This window comes from Crinia signifera, chromosome 1 (genome assembly GCF_055691185.1).
Source record: "Crinia signifera chromosome 1, ASM5569118v1, whole genome shotgun sequence".
Lineage (NCBI taxonomy): Eukaryota > Metazoa > Chordata > Amphibia > Anura > Myobatrachidae > Crinia > Crinia signifera.
The window spans coordinates 106505155-106522696 of NC_139217.1; the positions used below are offsets into that span (position 1 = coordinate 106505155).

The following is a 17542-nucleotide window of genomic DNA, read 5'->3' on the forward strand; positions in this document are numbered from 1 at the left end:
AGTGCAGATCAATTTATTCTTTAAAAGCAGTGTGAAAAAAGATTTAGCCACAGTGGTTAAACATTGTGTGTCACCTGCTATATAATAAAGCACTATGGTGAACTCGGCTGGACCGTCCGATGTTGTGCCTTATTTATTATATAACATGTGGTCAACCACTGGGTACGAGTAATACTATTGTGGCTAAATTCATGTTGTCACATTGCTTTTAAAGAATACATTGATCTGCACTATGGGGTGCCCCCTCTCACCTGTCTCCTAGATTTTATACATATATCCTGAGGACTGCTTACACAATCAGCCTGTATTTTGGTCCACTAGACAACAGGCTGAGTACTTGTCCTTTAATGTTGTTAGATGTATTTGCTGATGGGGTGCAGATAATTAGGGTGACTGTGTCTAGGTCAAGCGTTATTGGTCGACAGGCAAAAGGTCTACTCAGCAAAAAGGTTGATACTGTATGGTCAAAAGGTTGACATAAGCAAAAGATCAACAGGAAAAACAGATAACGTGAATTTTTCGAGGGTTTTTGGTGTCTGTGTCAGCAGATGTCAACATGGACACCGTATGATGGCACCCCATCCTCTCCCATGGCTCGCTCGGGCACGGTGGCTTGCTGAGCTTGGCAAACTTTTATGTGCTCCCTTTATGCCCACTGGGATGGTAAAGTTAGAATAAGCTGGTTTGAACAAAAAAAAATGAAAAACTCATGTCGACCTTTTCCCATTTGCATGTCAACCTTTTGACCATGTCAAGCTTTTTAACGCATCGACCTATTGTGTCTTGACCAATTGTGGTCGACCTCTTGACTTTTGACCTAATGACTGCATACCTGCTGATGTGGGTGCATACTTATGCCACGGGAGTTGAGATGGGGCTTTATATTGTGAGTGTCATGGCTGTGTATTGGTTATGTTTTATTTGTTTGCAGTCTATATTTATGTATTATAATGGATTGGAGGTTTCGTTTACAATTGTTATGAAGCCATTTCCAAGTGCATAGGAACCTACATGCTGTCTGTGGGGAACCAGGGACTGCTCCTGGATTCTGTCCGCCGGCATCACTTCCTGCGTGATGTCATCAGGGATGCTTCTGCTTTTATGTGGACGGTGCAGGTTCAGGTGTGACAGGATGGCAGGAGATAATTCATATTTAACAGACATAGGTGGGTATTATGCTAGCACTTTACGTTATGCACTTTCATGTTATGTAGCAATTTGCACCTGAACACTTTATGCTATGCAGCAACTTGTATGTGAACATTTTGATTGTGGTGGTCCCCCGATGAAGGTTACTGACTGAAATGAATGACAATTGATTTGGATGTTACCAAAAATATACTGGTACTGTAGGTTAATTGGCACCCAACAATTAATGTAGGTGTGTGCATATACATGTGGTAGGGAATTTAGATTGTAAGCTCCACTGGGGCAGGGACTGATGTGAATGTTCAACTATACTCTGTAAAGCGCTGTGGAATATGTGTGTGATATACAGTATAAGAAACTGTTGTACTACTGCAAGTATTGGTACTTATCACAGTATGGCAATTTTTTTTGTGCTGTGATTATAATCAATAAAGATATTGCTGTTAGATTTTGATAAAGTTGAGCAGTGTGCTGATTTGCTCTTTACCTGAGCCCCAGGTGGATGATTCTGGAACATATAAATCCCAGATCATCCACCTGGTGCTCAGGTAAAGGTTATATTCATCAATTCAACCTGGCTCCTGCAATTTAAACAAATGCAGTGTTTGGGCATCCCTTTTTGGGAAAAAAATTTACAGTATATTTATACTGTATTTATATAAAATACTGCTGTATGTTGGGTGCCTCTGCCCTGGTACCCTTCCGGGTTGCAGAGGTGCCCAACGTGTATGTGTGTGTGTATATATATATATATAGAGAGAGAGATAGAGAGAAAGATGTGTGTATGTATACTACTTACTGCTTATACTACTGGACCGATCTGCTGCCTTCAACACTGTGGATCATCCTCTTCTCCAGACCCTCCAGACCATTGGCCTCTCTAGCACTGTTCCGGTCTGGTTCACATCTTACCTTGCTAACCGGCTCCACCTCACCCCCTTCCATCCTCCCTGTCGGTGTCCCCCAGGGTTCTGTCCTAGGCCCCCTTCTCCCTGTTCGCCTCTTCCATGTGTGCTCTTATAAGCTCCTTTGGCCTTCAATACCACCTCTATGCCAGTGACAAGCAACTATACCTCTACTCTCCTGACCTCTACCCCTTTGTCCTCTCTACGGTATCCAGATGCCTCTCTGCCATCTCCTCCTGGATGTCTGATTTCTCTCTGACACTCAACAAGACTAAAACCAAAATCATAATCTTTCCTCCATCTAGAATCTCAACCCCCTACCCCCCCAATATCCCCATCATTGTTGTAGTCTCCCCTTTCCCCAACTTTGCTGCTTTGGTATCACTCATGACTCCTCCATCTCCTTTCCTCCCCATGTCAACATCTGGCTCAATCCTGTCGAATCCAGCTACGCAACATTGCTTGCATCAGGCCATTCATCTCCCACTTACTTTTCATTTCATGGGTTGACCATTACAACATTCTCCTCACTGGCCTCCCACGCTCACAGTTAGCGCTGAACTATGCAGCTAGGTTTATCTTTCTCTCCGACCGCTCCACTTCTGCCGCACCCCTTCAAGAAAATTTGCACTGGCTCAAACATACAAGAGGGTCGATCCTATTCCGTGCGGATGATTCATCACGGCACCAGGGCACTTTATGGCAGGCTCACTATGCTTAAAAGCACTCTCACCTCCATAGGGGTGCAAGCAATTTGAAGCGAATTCAGCCCAGCGAAGGGTGCGAGATTGGCTTAATTCGGGTGCTGTTTTCAGCGTTTAAACGCATGAAAACAGCACCGGAATGGCACCTCGCATCCTTTGCTAATAGCCATTGCCTCTCCTGTACCCTGATCACTGCATCCCATGCTGTGCCGACACCTTCACTTGAATGAGCTCCCTCACTTTATTAGACTCTCCTCAAGTTTACATAGCTTACAACGGGCACTGAAAAGCCACCTGTTCATCACAGCATACCCTTCTGCATAACCTAGTACCGAGGCCGCTCTCCCTACCCTAGCCCTCTTCTCTCGTACAATTAAAGCTCACTCCTACTCAGCGCCCGTCTATACCCATATTTCTTCCCACTCATAATCATTCATCTCTTCCAATACCAACCCACCCCTGGTAGTAAGTGGACAACTCCTTTGCTTCCCTACTGTACATCTCAGATGAACTGTGTATAAAGAATTGTGGTCCTAATTGTTACCTGTGCTATGTTTTTCAGTTACATGAACTGATTGCTCTTTGCCGGCACCTGACTTTTCCATGAATGGCAAACACCAGGCAGCGGAGAAGAGGGAATGGCCAGTGACAGTCCACCGATCCAGGCCGATTGGCATTACCCGCTGGCACACATCCGAGCCACATACATCAACCACCAATCAGAGGAGGAGAGAAAAACTGCCAGTGATAATCCACCAATCAGCGATGCATATACCACTGCCTCACACCTATTTTTGAAGTCTGGAAAGTGCCGAATTTCTCCACATTCCAAGGACTCTGCCAAATTGCACAAAACATTGTTATAACGAGATGCTTTCTTTACAGGTGCTGTAATTCCATTTTACTATTCATTCTCTTTCCTTCTCCACTCTTTCCTTTTTTTTTTCTTTTTTTTTTGTATCCCTACAGCGGTCCATTTTTATATATATATTTAAAATGAGAAAATAGTTAATTGTCTGACCATGTTTAATGCACTTTGTATGTAGAAATGTTGTGTACAGAATGACTCATTGTTCTCTGTACAAGAGACAAATTCCGTCACTATGGGAGTGGCAGTACATTGTATAGCTATACTTTGTGACTTTGTTCTTTCTGTTTAATACTGGGGCATCTCAGGGATCTGTCACAGAAGTGGGACATAATTATTTTCTTTCTTTAGGGTGTTCTTAATATAAAAGTGTAGCACAATACAGGTATGTATGAATCAGCTCCGTCACACATTAAATCAGCAGGCGCACTCAATGCAGACATAAACCTATCCATATTCTGTGTCGCATTCTGTTTCCTGGAACAATAAATTAACTTGCAGCCTTAGAATATAGAAGTATTGCAGCCTGGACAGCAACAGACACGTAACAGAGAGGCTTATCAATGACTAAGGGATCTATTCACAGCATCTCTATATTTAGTACAGGGGGAAAGGGAAGTGCTAAAACTTCCCATATTTTGTTTTTTTATATCTGCATGATTACAAAATAGACCCCTAAAAGCTTTCTAGCAAATACAGCAGTGTTTTGGCAACAAACTAAACATACAAAGGTTATAACCAAGAATATATGTAATCATAACTGCCGATATCAGATGCAGTAGAGCATTTTTTACTTCTCTGCATGTGTGTATGACCATCTGTGCTGATTGAGGCGTACGTATGGTCTCAGAAAAGTATTGGGCATTTCTAGGTGGTAACAGGTAGGGGGATTAGTGCAAACACGGGGAAGGTCCGTTCTATGAGTGTGTCGCTGAGTACCTGTGTACAGAGAGGTCAATGTGCTTACAAAGGAGGCTGCACTCGGACGGAGTTACTGCACGTGCCACAGGGCTAGTGCAACTTCAAGAGGAGTCTAAAGAGTCACCAGCCTATGACCTCTGATAGTGGGCATCTCTGACTTTGCACATTCTAACAGATATACTCCAGGGAAGGGTTTGACTGCATCCAACTCAGAATCCGCACCTGTATGTATACATGATAAAATCTGTGGCAGCGGCAGAGCCGGAAGCAAGGGCGTAACTACCATAGGTGCAGGGGGTGCAGCTGCTATGGGGCCCAGAGCTGAGAGGGGCCCACTTTGCCTGTCAAAGTATTATGTGCTATATACATTTTTTAGCATTAGCTGATGAATTGGGGCCCTTGCAAACTTTTGCTATGGGGCCCACATGTATCTAGTTACGCCACTGGCCGGAAGTGAGGGGAGGCTGTCTCACATGGCATCTTTATGAGATTGGGAGGTTAACAGCACATAAGATGCGATCTCCTGTTCCTAATATAGGCTAATATAACAATGAAAATGTGCTCCAAATGTCATTCGTCATTTGCCCAATATCTGTACGGTCCAATGATTGTATAGGTGTGTAAATCACTGCTTATAAATTATGTTCTATCTAATACAGCATAATAAACCAATGTAGGTTAAATCACTCAGTTGGTGATTTGTTGTTTTTACGTAAATGCGTTTTATATTTAGTTTTCAAGTATAACACTTAGTTACAGGCCTCAGTTAGGCTCTAGTCCTCATATGGAAGTTATGTGAATGGAAGAATGGAAAAAGGCTTTATTGCCTAGCAAAAATAGCTTTTGATGATGACAACTAAAGTACCACAGTAGGAAACTGTCTGCGCTCAGGATAATAATAGTAACAGGAGATGTGGGGGGTAATATACAAGGATATTCTCGCAGCCCCTTGCACGGAAATCTGTATGAAAATAAACCTTCACCGGAAAACGTCTTTTGAAGAAACAATCTTTATTTAAATCCTTGCATAGCAATTATCATAAGAACCTTACCCCACAAAAGTACATTTGTTCTTGTTATTTAACAGACTTCGTTAAACTTCAAATTGTGTCAACTCATGACATGACAAATACACACAGATGGAGGCGTTTTCTATAAATACAGATTAAATGGTGGTGGCACAGGTGAAATGAATCATTTCCTAAATAACAACAAGTCATATCAGAGGTGTTTTGGCAGATGATAAAAATTAAAAAGTTTTTAGAAGAAAATTAGGAAGCAACGTAGACAATGTTGAGTTATTTAATTCCATAAGTAAAACACTCCCTAGCCTTACTTCATTGGCAGCGCAATCTAATGCCATAGCATGTTGTCAGTACATACAGTACTGTATATAATGTTAATGTGTTCCCATCTCCCTACTGGTGGCTTATGGAATAACAACATCTAGTTTTAAAAAGCAATAAAAGGCATTATTATTATTGTTGGTACTTATGTAATATCTGGGCTCCCGTTTTTCTTATGAGGCCGCGTCCCCTCGAGGGGCTTGCTGCGCTCGCCACGCTTCGGGCACGGTGTCTCGCTGCGCTCGCCACACTATATAAAATCAACTCCATGCGTAGTTGGATAGTAGGGGTATGAAAAAATGGGGTGCATTTAACATGGGAGCCCAGATAATACATAAGTACCTTATTGTTTATTTATATGGCGCCACAAGAGTTCCGCAGGCATGTGTTGGTACAAGAACTGCACACCTTGGAAGACACAGACAAATATATATCTATGGTGTAATTCAAATAATGCATATAGTTATAACTGTTTAAATACAGCACCAAAACCTGTACTGTGCTGTCACACTACAAAAAAAAAGTAAAGAAAAAAAGTCTAATGTATTGTATAAAAAGCCCCTAAAGTCCTACAGCATAACATATGGTGAGTTATTATATATGTGTGTAAAAAAAATGATACATATGTAATATAACTGAGATAAAACAGATAAATAATGCATCGAACAAGGTATACAGTGTTGCTTTTTTTCCTTGGCGAATTATTTTTGTACCATCAATATTTGAAACAACTTGTTTGGCTTTATCTGGTGATTGTCTTGAACAAGTAACTCCTGCAAACCCACAACCAATCATTTCCTGGAAGGTCCGCTATCACTGAAGGAAATAACGCTGAAATGTCATCTTATCCTTATGACTCTCAGTGTATGTCCAAGTACTGCATGTCATGAGAAGCTCGCTTTATTTTCTTCATAGTAATACAGCATTCAGTGTTCTCAGACTCCTTTCATTGTGATTAAGGCAGTCACACTATTGTGGGGAAACATAATGGAACTTGCTTTAACTTGTGTCCTATTTTAACTAAATACGCTGTAAAATTATCACAGCGGTTTGAGAGCATGTCTTTACCCTGGGCAAATATACGACAGATATTTATATCAGTGGTACATCGTATAAACTGGCAGTGTTGTATCAATACTGAGAGGTAGCTGACCATCAGTTTTCTATGTGCTGATTGTTCTATGTTTAAATACCTGTAAACTTCTACGGAGTGCTGACAGTGTGTCCCGCGCTGTCTTCTTATCGCTGCGTGGTAAATGCTTAAGGCAGCAGAGGAATGGCTGCAGTCACTAGTCAGAGTCAAGTGTTCAAGACTCTGTTGGGGACTCTTTGCGAAGTAGCGTTCCATTTTGTAGCATTTACGCTGACTTCTCTGTATGATAGATTACGCAGAACCTGAACTCTTGTTAATCAATCCAAAATTCTGCTTCTCATTGTGCAGTAGTTTATGTGACTCCCAGTAGCTGGTTGAGGAGGCTATTGATAAACTGTCTGGGTCAGGTAATTAGCATCAGTGGTAAACATATCTGTTCATCCTCATGTAAACAGATCAGATGATGCCTCCCAATAACTCATGCACTGGTGAGCCTCACTGCATGGATGTAACCTTGTCCTGCCACAAACATTCCATACAGAGGCTGAGCGTCCAGCCATCTTGTTTTATACAAACTCATCTTTTTATTTATTACTGCTTTTCATGCTTCTGAGATCTACTTATTGCCAAACCTCCTGCTGTGGGAAGAATTCTACAGCATCTTGTATGTTAAACATTCACTGAATGATAAAACTCTCAAAATTGTCATCTTCACTTTCACTAATCATCTAATAAATTCCAAGCAAATGGTTCCCTTTCTAACACTAATTTAAATGGTTTTGTAGATCATGACTGGAATCCATAAACATTACACAAGACACTGTCCACAACGCTGACCTTGTGCGTGGAAGGTCGCTATCTTCCAGTCAAGAAAACCCTACAATTCATCAGACTGTATCCTGTAGAGAGCAGTAGCTTTCATGTGTCTGGATCTTGTCTGGGTATGTCTAGAACTGTAAGAGGCCACCCGGCAAGAATCCCAAAACTCACTTCATATCCTGACTCTAAACACTCTGCTTTCCCACCTTGTAACAAGCCCCGTTATTTACGGGGTCTGTGGTAAGTTCTCTACAATGTCTTCATGTAATGGATATTAAGATGAATTAAAAGATGTAGCAAGGCTACTGAGCATTGAGTATATAGCAAGAATGATACAATATATCCGCTATCCCCTGCCATATAATATCTCCTCATGAACAGAAATGAATTGAGAGTGCACACAGAGGGTATGAGGGCTCTTAATAGAGCGTTCCAAGTTCATAGCCAACTACGTCCTCTGACATCAGCGCTTGTCTCTTCTTCTCAGATCCTCTGATACTTTGACTTCTTTTCTGCTGACGTCCAAGGTTAAAGTAACAATCATAGCCAATACAATGACACACAAAAAGCAAGCCGGATTATTCTGAAAGTCCTGAAGCGTTCTAGCATCTCACCTCGACAGCCTTTTGCAATGGACAGATATTAAAACATAATTTGGATGTATGAGGCACTCTGATATAAACCATTGCACATTGATGCCCTACACACTCCGAAGGCACTAGTGTGTCGCAAAATCCTATTTTCTGATACAAACGTGAGCGCAAAAAACTAAGAGCTCCTTTTCGTGGAGCAGAAGGGTGAGCGATACTTACATGTGCCATAAATACAGATTTATTCTAGATGGCTTACACGTATAATTAATATGCAGTTTAACATGTCTCTATCAGGTTAGCTGAAAGTGTGTCTGACTTGTTATACGATGTGAAAGCTGCCAGGTGGCAGCTCTGGCTCCAGGTGATTTCCTCCTATGACTTCTACATAAAAGTTCCCACATGTCCCATCTACAGGTCGTCGCTTTCTACCAGTGCTGGCTGCAGATGCACTGGGTTTGCTTCTGGCAGGAAAGCTGCCTTGATGTCCAGCCCTTGGTCAGAAAGTGCAGCATACCGACTAGTGGAAGGCCGTACTTTCCTTGTTTTTGGAGTGTGTGATTGTTGCCACTGAGCTGTGGAGAAGCAGGAAAACATATTGGAGAAGAAGAATCAGCTGCAGTATCACACACACATTACATACATAGTAGGATGAGTATTTTAGGGTACATACAGTATGACCTGTACTGGGAAATAGCTGCAACAATTATTTTGATACACAAATCAGGAACCTATTTGGGTACTTATGTAGTAGACGGGCGCCCACTAAGCAATTTGCTTAGTGGGCTATTCTGCGTAGGAAAATCGCATCGCATCGCATGGGCCATTTTAAGGGCCGTGCGATGCAAAGTGATTTTCTTATGTAATTTATTCACTGCTATCTTAGCCCCGGGAGATCGCATCGCACCTCCCGCAACATCGCATGCCATTTGATAGGGTGTACGATGCCATTACATTAGCTATACAATAATATCATTTTATGACATACAATGAGGTTTTAGGCCCCCCCCCACTATCCACGCCACCCCGAAGCATGGCGAGCGCAGCGGAATGCGTCCTCCGACCTTTTCATACCCAAACTATCCACGTCGGCGTGGAGCTGACTTTATATAGTGTGGCGAGCGCAGTGAGCCACCGAGCCCGAAGCGTGGTGAGCGGACGCGGATTACTTTACATGTATTCTGCGTCACCACACTTCGGGCTCAGTGGCTCAATGCGCTCGCCACTCTATATAAAGTCAGCTCCACGCCGACGTGGATAGTGGGGGTATGAAAAGGTCGGAGGACGCATTCCACTGCGCTCGCCATGCTTCGGGGTGGAGTGGATAGTGGGGGGGTGCCTAAAACCTCATTGTATATCATACAATGATATTATTGCATATAGCATGCGATTTTGCGGGAGGTGGAATGCGATTCCCCAGGGCGAACAGAGCAGTGAATAAATTACATAGGAAAATCGCATCGCCCTTAAAATGGCCCATGCAATGCGATTTTCCTAAGTTACCGTACATATGAAAATTGAGCGCTGCAATGTAACTGGCCCGCACTTTTTGTGCAGCTGAAGTGGAATGTGGACAATGTGAATAACGGACACTACAGTGTGGTGTAATGTGAATTGGTACTAATATGTGGCCACGACCCTTAATGTGAAGCCACGCCACAAAACTTTCTTTCCTAAGCTTGCTGCAATAATCCCATTTTGTGTCATCTCTTCTAGGTGTGGCCTATTCCACCCAGGGTAGTCCTGACCTAGTGTGCCCAACATGGCTATCTCATCTGGTATCTTTTTTGGTGGATTGGATTATCCATGGAAGTTATATTTTACTTTTATTTAAATGTCAAGTGCCTTCAGCCCCATTGGATAACGTGCGCTATATAAATAAAATGATCATTATTTTGTATTATGATCCCTTTATGGTGTACAAAGTTACCACTTTATAAATGAAATAGTATACACAATGGATATGAATTCTGCTGTGATCCTTGTACACCATTCAGTAAATTATCTCCTACACTGCTAAGGACAATTGGACTCCAGAGGGGTGTAATGATGTCATCACAGCAGACCTGTGACATCATTAAGGCCAATACCTTCCCGAATAAACACTGCAGAGCTTTATAAAAGCTAGGAAATAGGTAAGAGAGCATTATCCCCCCATCCTGGCACCAACAGACTACCACCAACAGAGGGTAACTTCAGGATAGTCTCCTTTTTTCAAATGAAGCGACCACTAAGACGTTATTCTCTGGTGATCATGTGAGATTGCCGGAGAACACTCCTGTACTGCAGAAATTCAGGGACAGGGGAATATATCCCATCAAGCCTTCAAAAAACACATGACACCTACAAACTGAGGGGTACACTCTTTCAAATGCTGTTGACTATTTTGTAGTTATTTTTTTGGTGATCACCAGACAATAACACCCTATAATATAGTGCTAGGAAGTACAGATATAGGGCCAGATGTATTAAGCTTCAAAAAGTGATCAAGTGCAGAGTGATAAACAACCAGCCAATCAGCTCCTACCTGTCATGTTACAGGCTGGGTTTGAAAAATGACAGGTAGGAGCTGATTGGCTGGCTGTTTATGACTCTCCACTTGATCACTTTTTGAAGCTTGATACATCTGGCCCATAGGGAGGTTATGATGCTCGAATCTCCCATAACCTGGCATTAATGAACATAGGGGATCTTCTCATTTAAAGTGGTAAGTGCCTATTTTTTAAAATGAAAAAATTGTAAAAAAACCTATGTGTATACTCTCTACTTTTTTGCTGTTGTGGATAACAGGAATTTTGGTCTTACCTGTTAATTCTGTTTTTCTGAAGCCATGGTGGATCACTGGTACCATGGGATATTCTAGGTCCTCCAGACCGGGCACCAAGGAGTTAAACTTCTGAGTGTGCAGCTGGGCTGGCCTCCTTAATACCCTGCCCTGCCCCAGGCTAATCAGTTTACTTACTACCAAAGCCCAAGGAAAAGGAAAAGGCGAAGCCGACCCACACACACATACACCCCAACACCAGAGTCTTGAAAAACCAAGACAGAGAGACACTCAAACACAGTAGATAAGAGCGAAGGGTGGGCGCCCAGTGATCCACCATGGCTTCAGAAAAACAGAATTAACAGGTAAGACCAAAATTCCTGTTTTTTCCTTCAGCCTATGGTGGACCACTGGTACCATGGGACGTCCTAAAGCAGTCCCTCAAGGGTGGGAACGCTCCCTAACTGCACTGAAGACTCCTCTGCCAAATGCTGCATCAGCAGTGGCGAAGGAATCAAACCTGTAAAAACATATAACCGTATGTACAGAAGACCAGGTAGCTGCTCTGCAAATCTGCTCAGATTAAGCACCCCGGCCCGCCGCCCAGGACAATACTACCGAGCTGAGTAGAATGGGCTCTAATGGAGACCGGAACTGGCTTACACGAGAAAAGATAGGCTTGACGAATGGCCATTCTAAACAGTCCATTGCAAGATAGATCAGAGGCTGGCCAGCCTCTCTTACGCTCATCATAAAGAATAAACAAATAATACGTTTTTCGGAGAGCCTTGGTTCTCTGAACATAAAGGCGTAACGCACGCACAACATCTAAAGTAACTAAATCCGAATCCTCGGAAGAAGAATTAGAAGGCAAAAAAGCCGGGACAACAATCTCCTGGTTCAAGTGGAAACTGGATACCACTTTTATGAAGATAGTGCAAACGAGTACGGAGTACTGCCCGGTCTTCGTGGATAACTAGAAAAGGTGTCTTAACTGATAAAACACCTAGGTCCGAAACCCTCCGAGCCGAAGCGGAGAAAAACAGTCTTCCACATCAACCAATGCAAAGTTGCCTCCGCCAAAGACTCATACGGAGCCTTCTGTAAAGCCTTGAGAACAATTATCAAATCCCAAGGGTGAACTGGGGAAACATATGGAGGCTGCAAGTGTAAAACACCCTGCAGGAAAGTCTTAACCGCAGAAGACTGAGCAATCCTCTTATGAAATAAAACAGACAAGGCGGACACCTGGACCTTTAAGGATGCCAGACGCAATCCTGTATCCAGTCCCTCTTGTAAAAAAGTCAATAACCCTGACAAAGAATATTGCCTAGGAGGCAAATGACGCGTTAAACACCGGGCAAAATAAGTCCGCCACACCCTGTGGTAAACTCTAACTGTAGACTGTTTACGAGCAGAAATCATAGTATGAATAACTTGGTCTGAAATCCTCTAGCCTTTAAGACCGGCCGCTCAACCGCCATGCCATCAAATTTAGATGGGGAAGGTCTGGATGAAGACAGGGGCCTTGCGTGAGTAAGTCTGGCCGTAGAGGTAGATGCCACGGGGGTGTGCTGGAGAGATCCTTGAGATCTGCAAACCACGCTCGCTTTTGCCAGTTGGGTGCAACCAGAATGGCTATTACCCTTTCAACCTGAATCTTCTCTGAAGCAGGGCAATCGGAGGAAAGAGATACACCGTTTAAAACGGCCATGGAACCGCCAGTGCGCCTATTAGAAATGCACCGGGTCTCTTGTGGGTGCACGTAACAAAAGAACCTTGTGGTTTTGCCGTGAGGCCAACAGGTCGATCTGAGGCCAAACCCACCGCACCACCAACTGGTGAAATACTTCTGAATGGAGGGAAGGCGCATGCAAGGTGAATTGAGACTGTCCTTAGATATAGGAACGTCCGCACTAAGTCCTGAACAGACTCTCTCTCTTGTCCTGGGGAGGAAAACCTGTTGCGACGAGGTATCCAGAAGGGCACCCAGGAGAATCATGTGCTGGGAGGGAATCATGCTGGATTTACGCCAGTTGATGAACCATCTGTATCCCAGTAAAATTGTTACTGTCAGACTGGCATGTTCCTGGAGACTGGCCTGAGAGTTTACCATTGGAGAATATCGTCCAGTTATGTCAGGATTCAAATCCCTTGCAGTCGCAAAAGGGCTGTCATCACTGTCATGTCCCTAGTGATCACACAAATTGTGATGAAGTGACCAAAAAGGCAAAACTCGGAATTGGAAGAGATTTCTCTGAACAGTGCACCTGAGGAATTTGTGATGGTCCTCACGAATGGCGATATGCAGGTATGCATCCTGCACATCCAAGGAGGCCATTACCAGGAACAGGGTGTAATAGAACCTGGTGCCCTGTTGATATAAAGGGACCGAGATTACAACCCCCGCCGTGAAGAGGGAGCGAACGGCCCTGCGGAGAGCAGTAGCCCTGTCAATGTCTACAGGCAGACTTGTTGAAAAAGAATTGCCTGGGAATGTACCCTTTGAAAACAGAAGAGTAGATTCTGTTGATCGATGTGTCCGATGCGGTTTGCTCTTAAGCCCCCTGGTGAGAACAAACCCAGTCAGGCAGATGGTTTGTACTTCTGCTCTGGGGCCTGCCCAGTCTAGCAAAATTACCTCATCCTAGGCTTTGGGACCGCTGAGGGTAATAAGGCAGTTTTTGGAAGCGGTCCTATTTAGGTATTGGCTACACGAGTACTGTCCACGAGGACTATAAGATCTGAACATTTTGTTCCGGATCTTAGCTCTTCAGAAAAGGTACAGTATGTCAAAAGTAAAGGCCAATGAAACTCATGCAGAAGCAAATGCAGGGCATATAACTGCTCCTGAATTTGCATAGATAGAAAATTGGAATAATTCCATAAATCTATCCGTAGGTTCCTTAAGGGACGTTACCAGACGTGCAACATGGGCATCGACTGGTGGTAAGTTTTCCAACCTTTCCTTTTCCTTCCTCACAAGGTTAAAAGGAAAAACACCTAGTCAAGAGAAAGTTCTTGCTAGGATGTGCCCAGGTCTCCTCCCTAAAGAGCTTTCCTAGCTGTGGAGACGTGAAAACGGACAGGTCCTTCCTTTGAATAAAGGAGGCTGTGCTGTAGGCTGAGGGTCTGGCTTAGTATGGGCTGCTAGGGATGTCCTTACCTAATGCAGCCACGCTGGTCAGGGACATTTTTCAGTGTCTGACTTTGAAGAAATTTCTGATGCAAAGCAGAAATCCTCTGATTGCGAGCCGTCAAACTGCAAAATTTGGCAAGTGAGCAGAAGCTAAGGATTTACGCTTAGCAGATTAGCTCAGATTGTTGCATGGATGCAGAAACCTGCACTAAATCCTGCACATACCAGGATAAGCCATGAATTCATGCTGTTTTCCCTGACAGGGGTTCGGCTGTGTTACAGCAACATGAGGCGCTGTAGAGGCCACTGTGAAGCAGCTCCACTTTGGCTCAGCTGAACCTTTTACAGTAGCAAGTGGCAGTAGAGCCACAGAGCAGCTGTCACACATGCCTGTGTAATCCTGTACTGCACAGGTAAAAAACCTGACACTCTGTGCAGGTATAAATATGCCGCATCCTTTTGGGGGGATGGGGCCTTTAGAAGACATAGTGACCCTTGTAGAACAAGAGGGCCGATATGTACACTCACACCGAGAAAATGCACGCACACACTTACTAAGTGAACAGTGGGGCCACAAGACACTGAAAAGGATAACTATCTATATGGAATAAATAGTTAAAACTACTGCACTGTGAGCCCACCACAGAAGTAGCTGCTGTTTAGGTAAACAGAGGTACTTAACATGGAATGTGTATAATACAATGAAACACCTTAAATTGACATGCAGTATAAACTGGCAGCCAATATATATACCAAAAGTGGCAGAAGTAAAATCAAAATTATTTTTTTTCTTAAATGAAAAATCGTCCGATTTCTATTGATAATCGGATGATATCGATCGGATGCGCGTCCCGCGGATCCTCTGATCTTAAGCAATAAAACACATTCTAGAGCAGTAATCCTAGATAATGTCTGGAAAACAGAAAGTGAAACTAACACTCTGTTCCCAGCTACCAAACACCATGAGGTGAGGTAGGGGACATGTACCCCGACACTAGGACAGTGTTGGTATTGGGTAGTAGTAACTTTCCTCTATCACTCTCTCTCTATCACACTAATCACCATGAGGTGAGGTAGCTATGCATGACATAGGCTGTGACAGGCAGCTCCACACTCCTCTGCTATAATGCCTAACCCACAGCACCTGGTGTGCAGTGTGCACATGTGGTCTCCCACTCCAGTACTAACCAGGCCCCACACTGCTCAGCTGCCAAGATCAGATGAAATTAGGTCTATCCAGTGTGGTATGGCTGTAGGTTTGGGAGAATGAGAGGAGAGAGGGAGAAGATGGGAGCCCTGTGGCAGAAAGCCCCTGAAGGGAACTGTCTACAGGGTTGTGGAGACAAAAAAATCACACACACAGCCTTAATTAGGACAGTGGGTAATGACAGGCACTACACTAATTGGAAGAGACACAAACATAAGATAAGTGTCTCTGTTATCTGCTTCTGTGAGCCTACCACAGTAGTAATAAACTGTAAAGTAACAGAGTATACTAAATAAAAACACAGATAACCTCAATTAGGGCGAGATGTACTAAAGGGAAAATGCGGTAAAACCCCCGTTTTACCGCATTTTCCTATGTACTATTACCCGACCGCCACGTCACCGCAGTGTAGGGTATCGCCACCTTTGGGTGGCGATACCCTATAGAAGCCTATGGGCTTCTTTTCGCCGCCCGACGCCTCCGCCGAAAAACCCGCCGACCCCCCTCTCCCCCTCCCTCTCTTACCTGGTCCAGGTCCTCCTGGACCTGGAAGGTAACACCTTCCTCCCCCTAGTGACGCAGCCGGACGTCCTTCCGGCTGCAGGGGGGAGGAAGAGGCGCCGGGGACAGCTTGCATAGCTGTCCCCGGCGTGAGGGATGCAGAAGGGGGCAGAGAGGTGACGGAGACCCCCCGCACACCACATTCCAGGTATCGCGGGGGGCCTCCGTCACTGCATCGCGATGCCAGCCGCATATGTTAGTACATATGCGGCGGCATCGCGGCGGGGGGCCGCGATGGGCGGCGATGTATTTTAATACATACTGCCCTTAGTGAGAAAAAATAGGGTAAAAATTAACCCCTATATAGGCATCTACTCTCAACAACCAGCACCATGAGGTGAGGAAGGAGGAATATGCAACCTGACACCAGGACAGTGCAGGACAGGGAGGCATAACACTCAGTGCCAGCAGTCTCTCCTTCAAGTCTCCCTCCGTGCAGCATGCAGGATAGGCAGTGTCTGACTAACACTCTGGCACACCTGTTTGAAACAGGCACCAGAAGGAAGGAGAGAGGCGGGAGTGATGTCAACCAGGCAGGAAATTTGAAACAAAGGACCTGCACTGGGGCTGGGGGTGGAGCTATGGGCTGCTCAAAAAAATAACCCCCTCCCGGAGCCTAACCAGGGCTATATGCCCATATAGGACCTGCAACAGGTCAGCCCTGGTGGCCTAGAGGGGAGACCGAAAGAACGGGACCCCGCTGCCGGGACCGCGGCGTTGCCTCCTCCGCCAGCGGGGGTCGCCGCTATAGGTATGCAGGAGCCCCACACCGGGACTCCGCTTACCTGACTGAAGCTTCCAGACGCTGCAGCGGCTCCCCCGATGCCTTGTGGAGATGCTGAGGCATCTGGCCATGGAGGTCAGAGACCCAGCACAGCGTGCTTCCTTCTGTTGCAGTGCACTGTGCACAGCGCCTGCAGCAGGCAACCTACAGCACCTGGTGTTCCCATGAGGTCTCCCACAAAAGTACTAACCAGGCCCAACACTGCTTAGCTGCCAAGTTCGGATGAGATTGGGCCTATTCAGTGTGGTATGGCTGTAGGTTGAAATAAAAGAAAAAATGAAGTTTAAAACCAGGGCTGAAACAGCCCTACTCCTACAAATGTGCCTGTTCCTGAGGCACCAAGAAAAAAACTGATTAGCCTGGGGCAGGGCAGGGTATTAAGGAGGCCAGCCCAGCTGCACACTCAGAAGTTTAACTCCTTGGTGCCCGGTCTGGAGGACCTAGAATATCCCATGGTACCAGTGGTCCACCATAGGCTGAAGGAAAAAAGGGGATTAATGCTGAAGCAAGAACCACAAAGTAGTTCTTTGAAGTGGTTAAAAATAAAAATATGCTCATTTGCTTTCACCTTCTTGTACCATCAGTAGAAAGACCCTTGTTGCCTAGCTTGGTTGGACTGTCTTTGCCGCATGAGATAAGACATTTTCAGGAAATTCAAAGTCTTCTGAAGAAAAACAGTATAATTTATGTGA

At 44.5% G+C, this 17542-nt stretch overlaps 1 protein-coding gene and 1 non-coding gene across 4 annotated transcripts in view; both read right to left on the bottom strand.

Moving 5' to 3' along the window:
* Positions 1-5541: 5541 nt before the first annotated feature.
* The window catches only part of PALLD (palladin, cytoskeletal associated protein), a 350163-nt gene continuing 338162 nt past the window's right edge, over positions 5542-17542 (bottom strand). For all 3 annotated transcript variants that reach the window (XM_083171059.1, XM_083171065.1, XM_083171070.1), the window contains one exon: positions 5542-8970. In XM_083171059.1, the coding sequence (XP_083027185.1) occupies positions 8807-8970 (164 nt within the window). In that variant the 3' untranslated portion in view covers positions 5542-8806. The remainder of the gene's footprint in view (positions 8971-17542) is intronic.
* On the bottom strand, positions 16992-17110 carry LOC146045928 (5S ribosomal RNA). The gene has a single exon (XR_014465685.1). It is a non-coding gene; the product is annotated as a 5S ribosomal RNA (ribosomal RNA).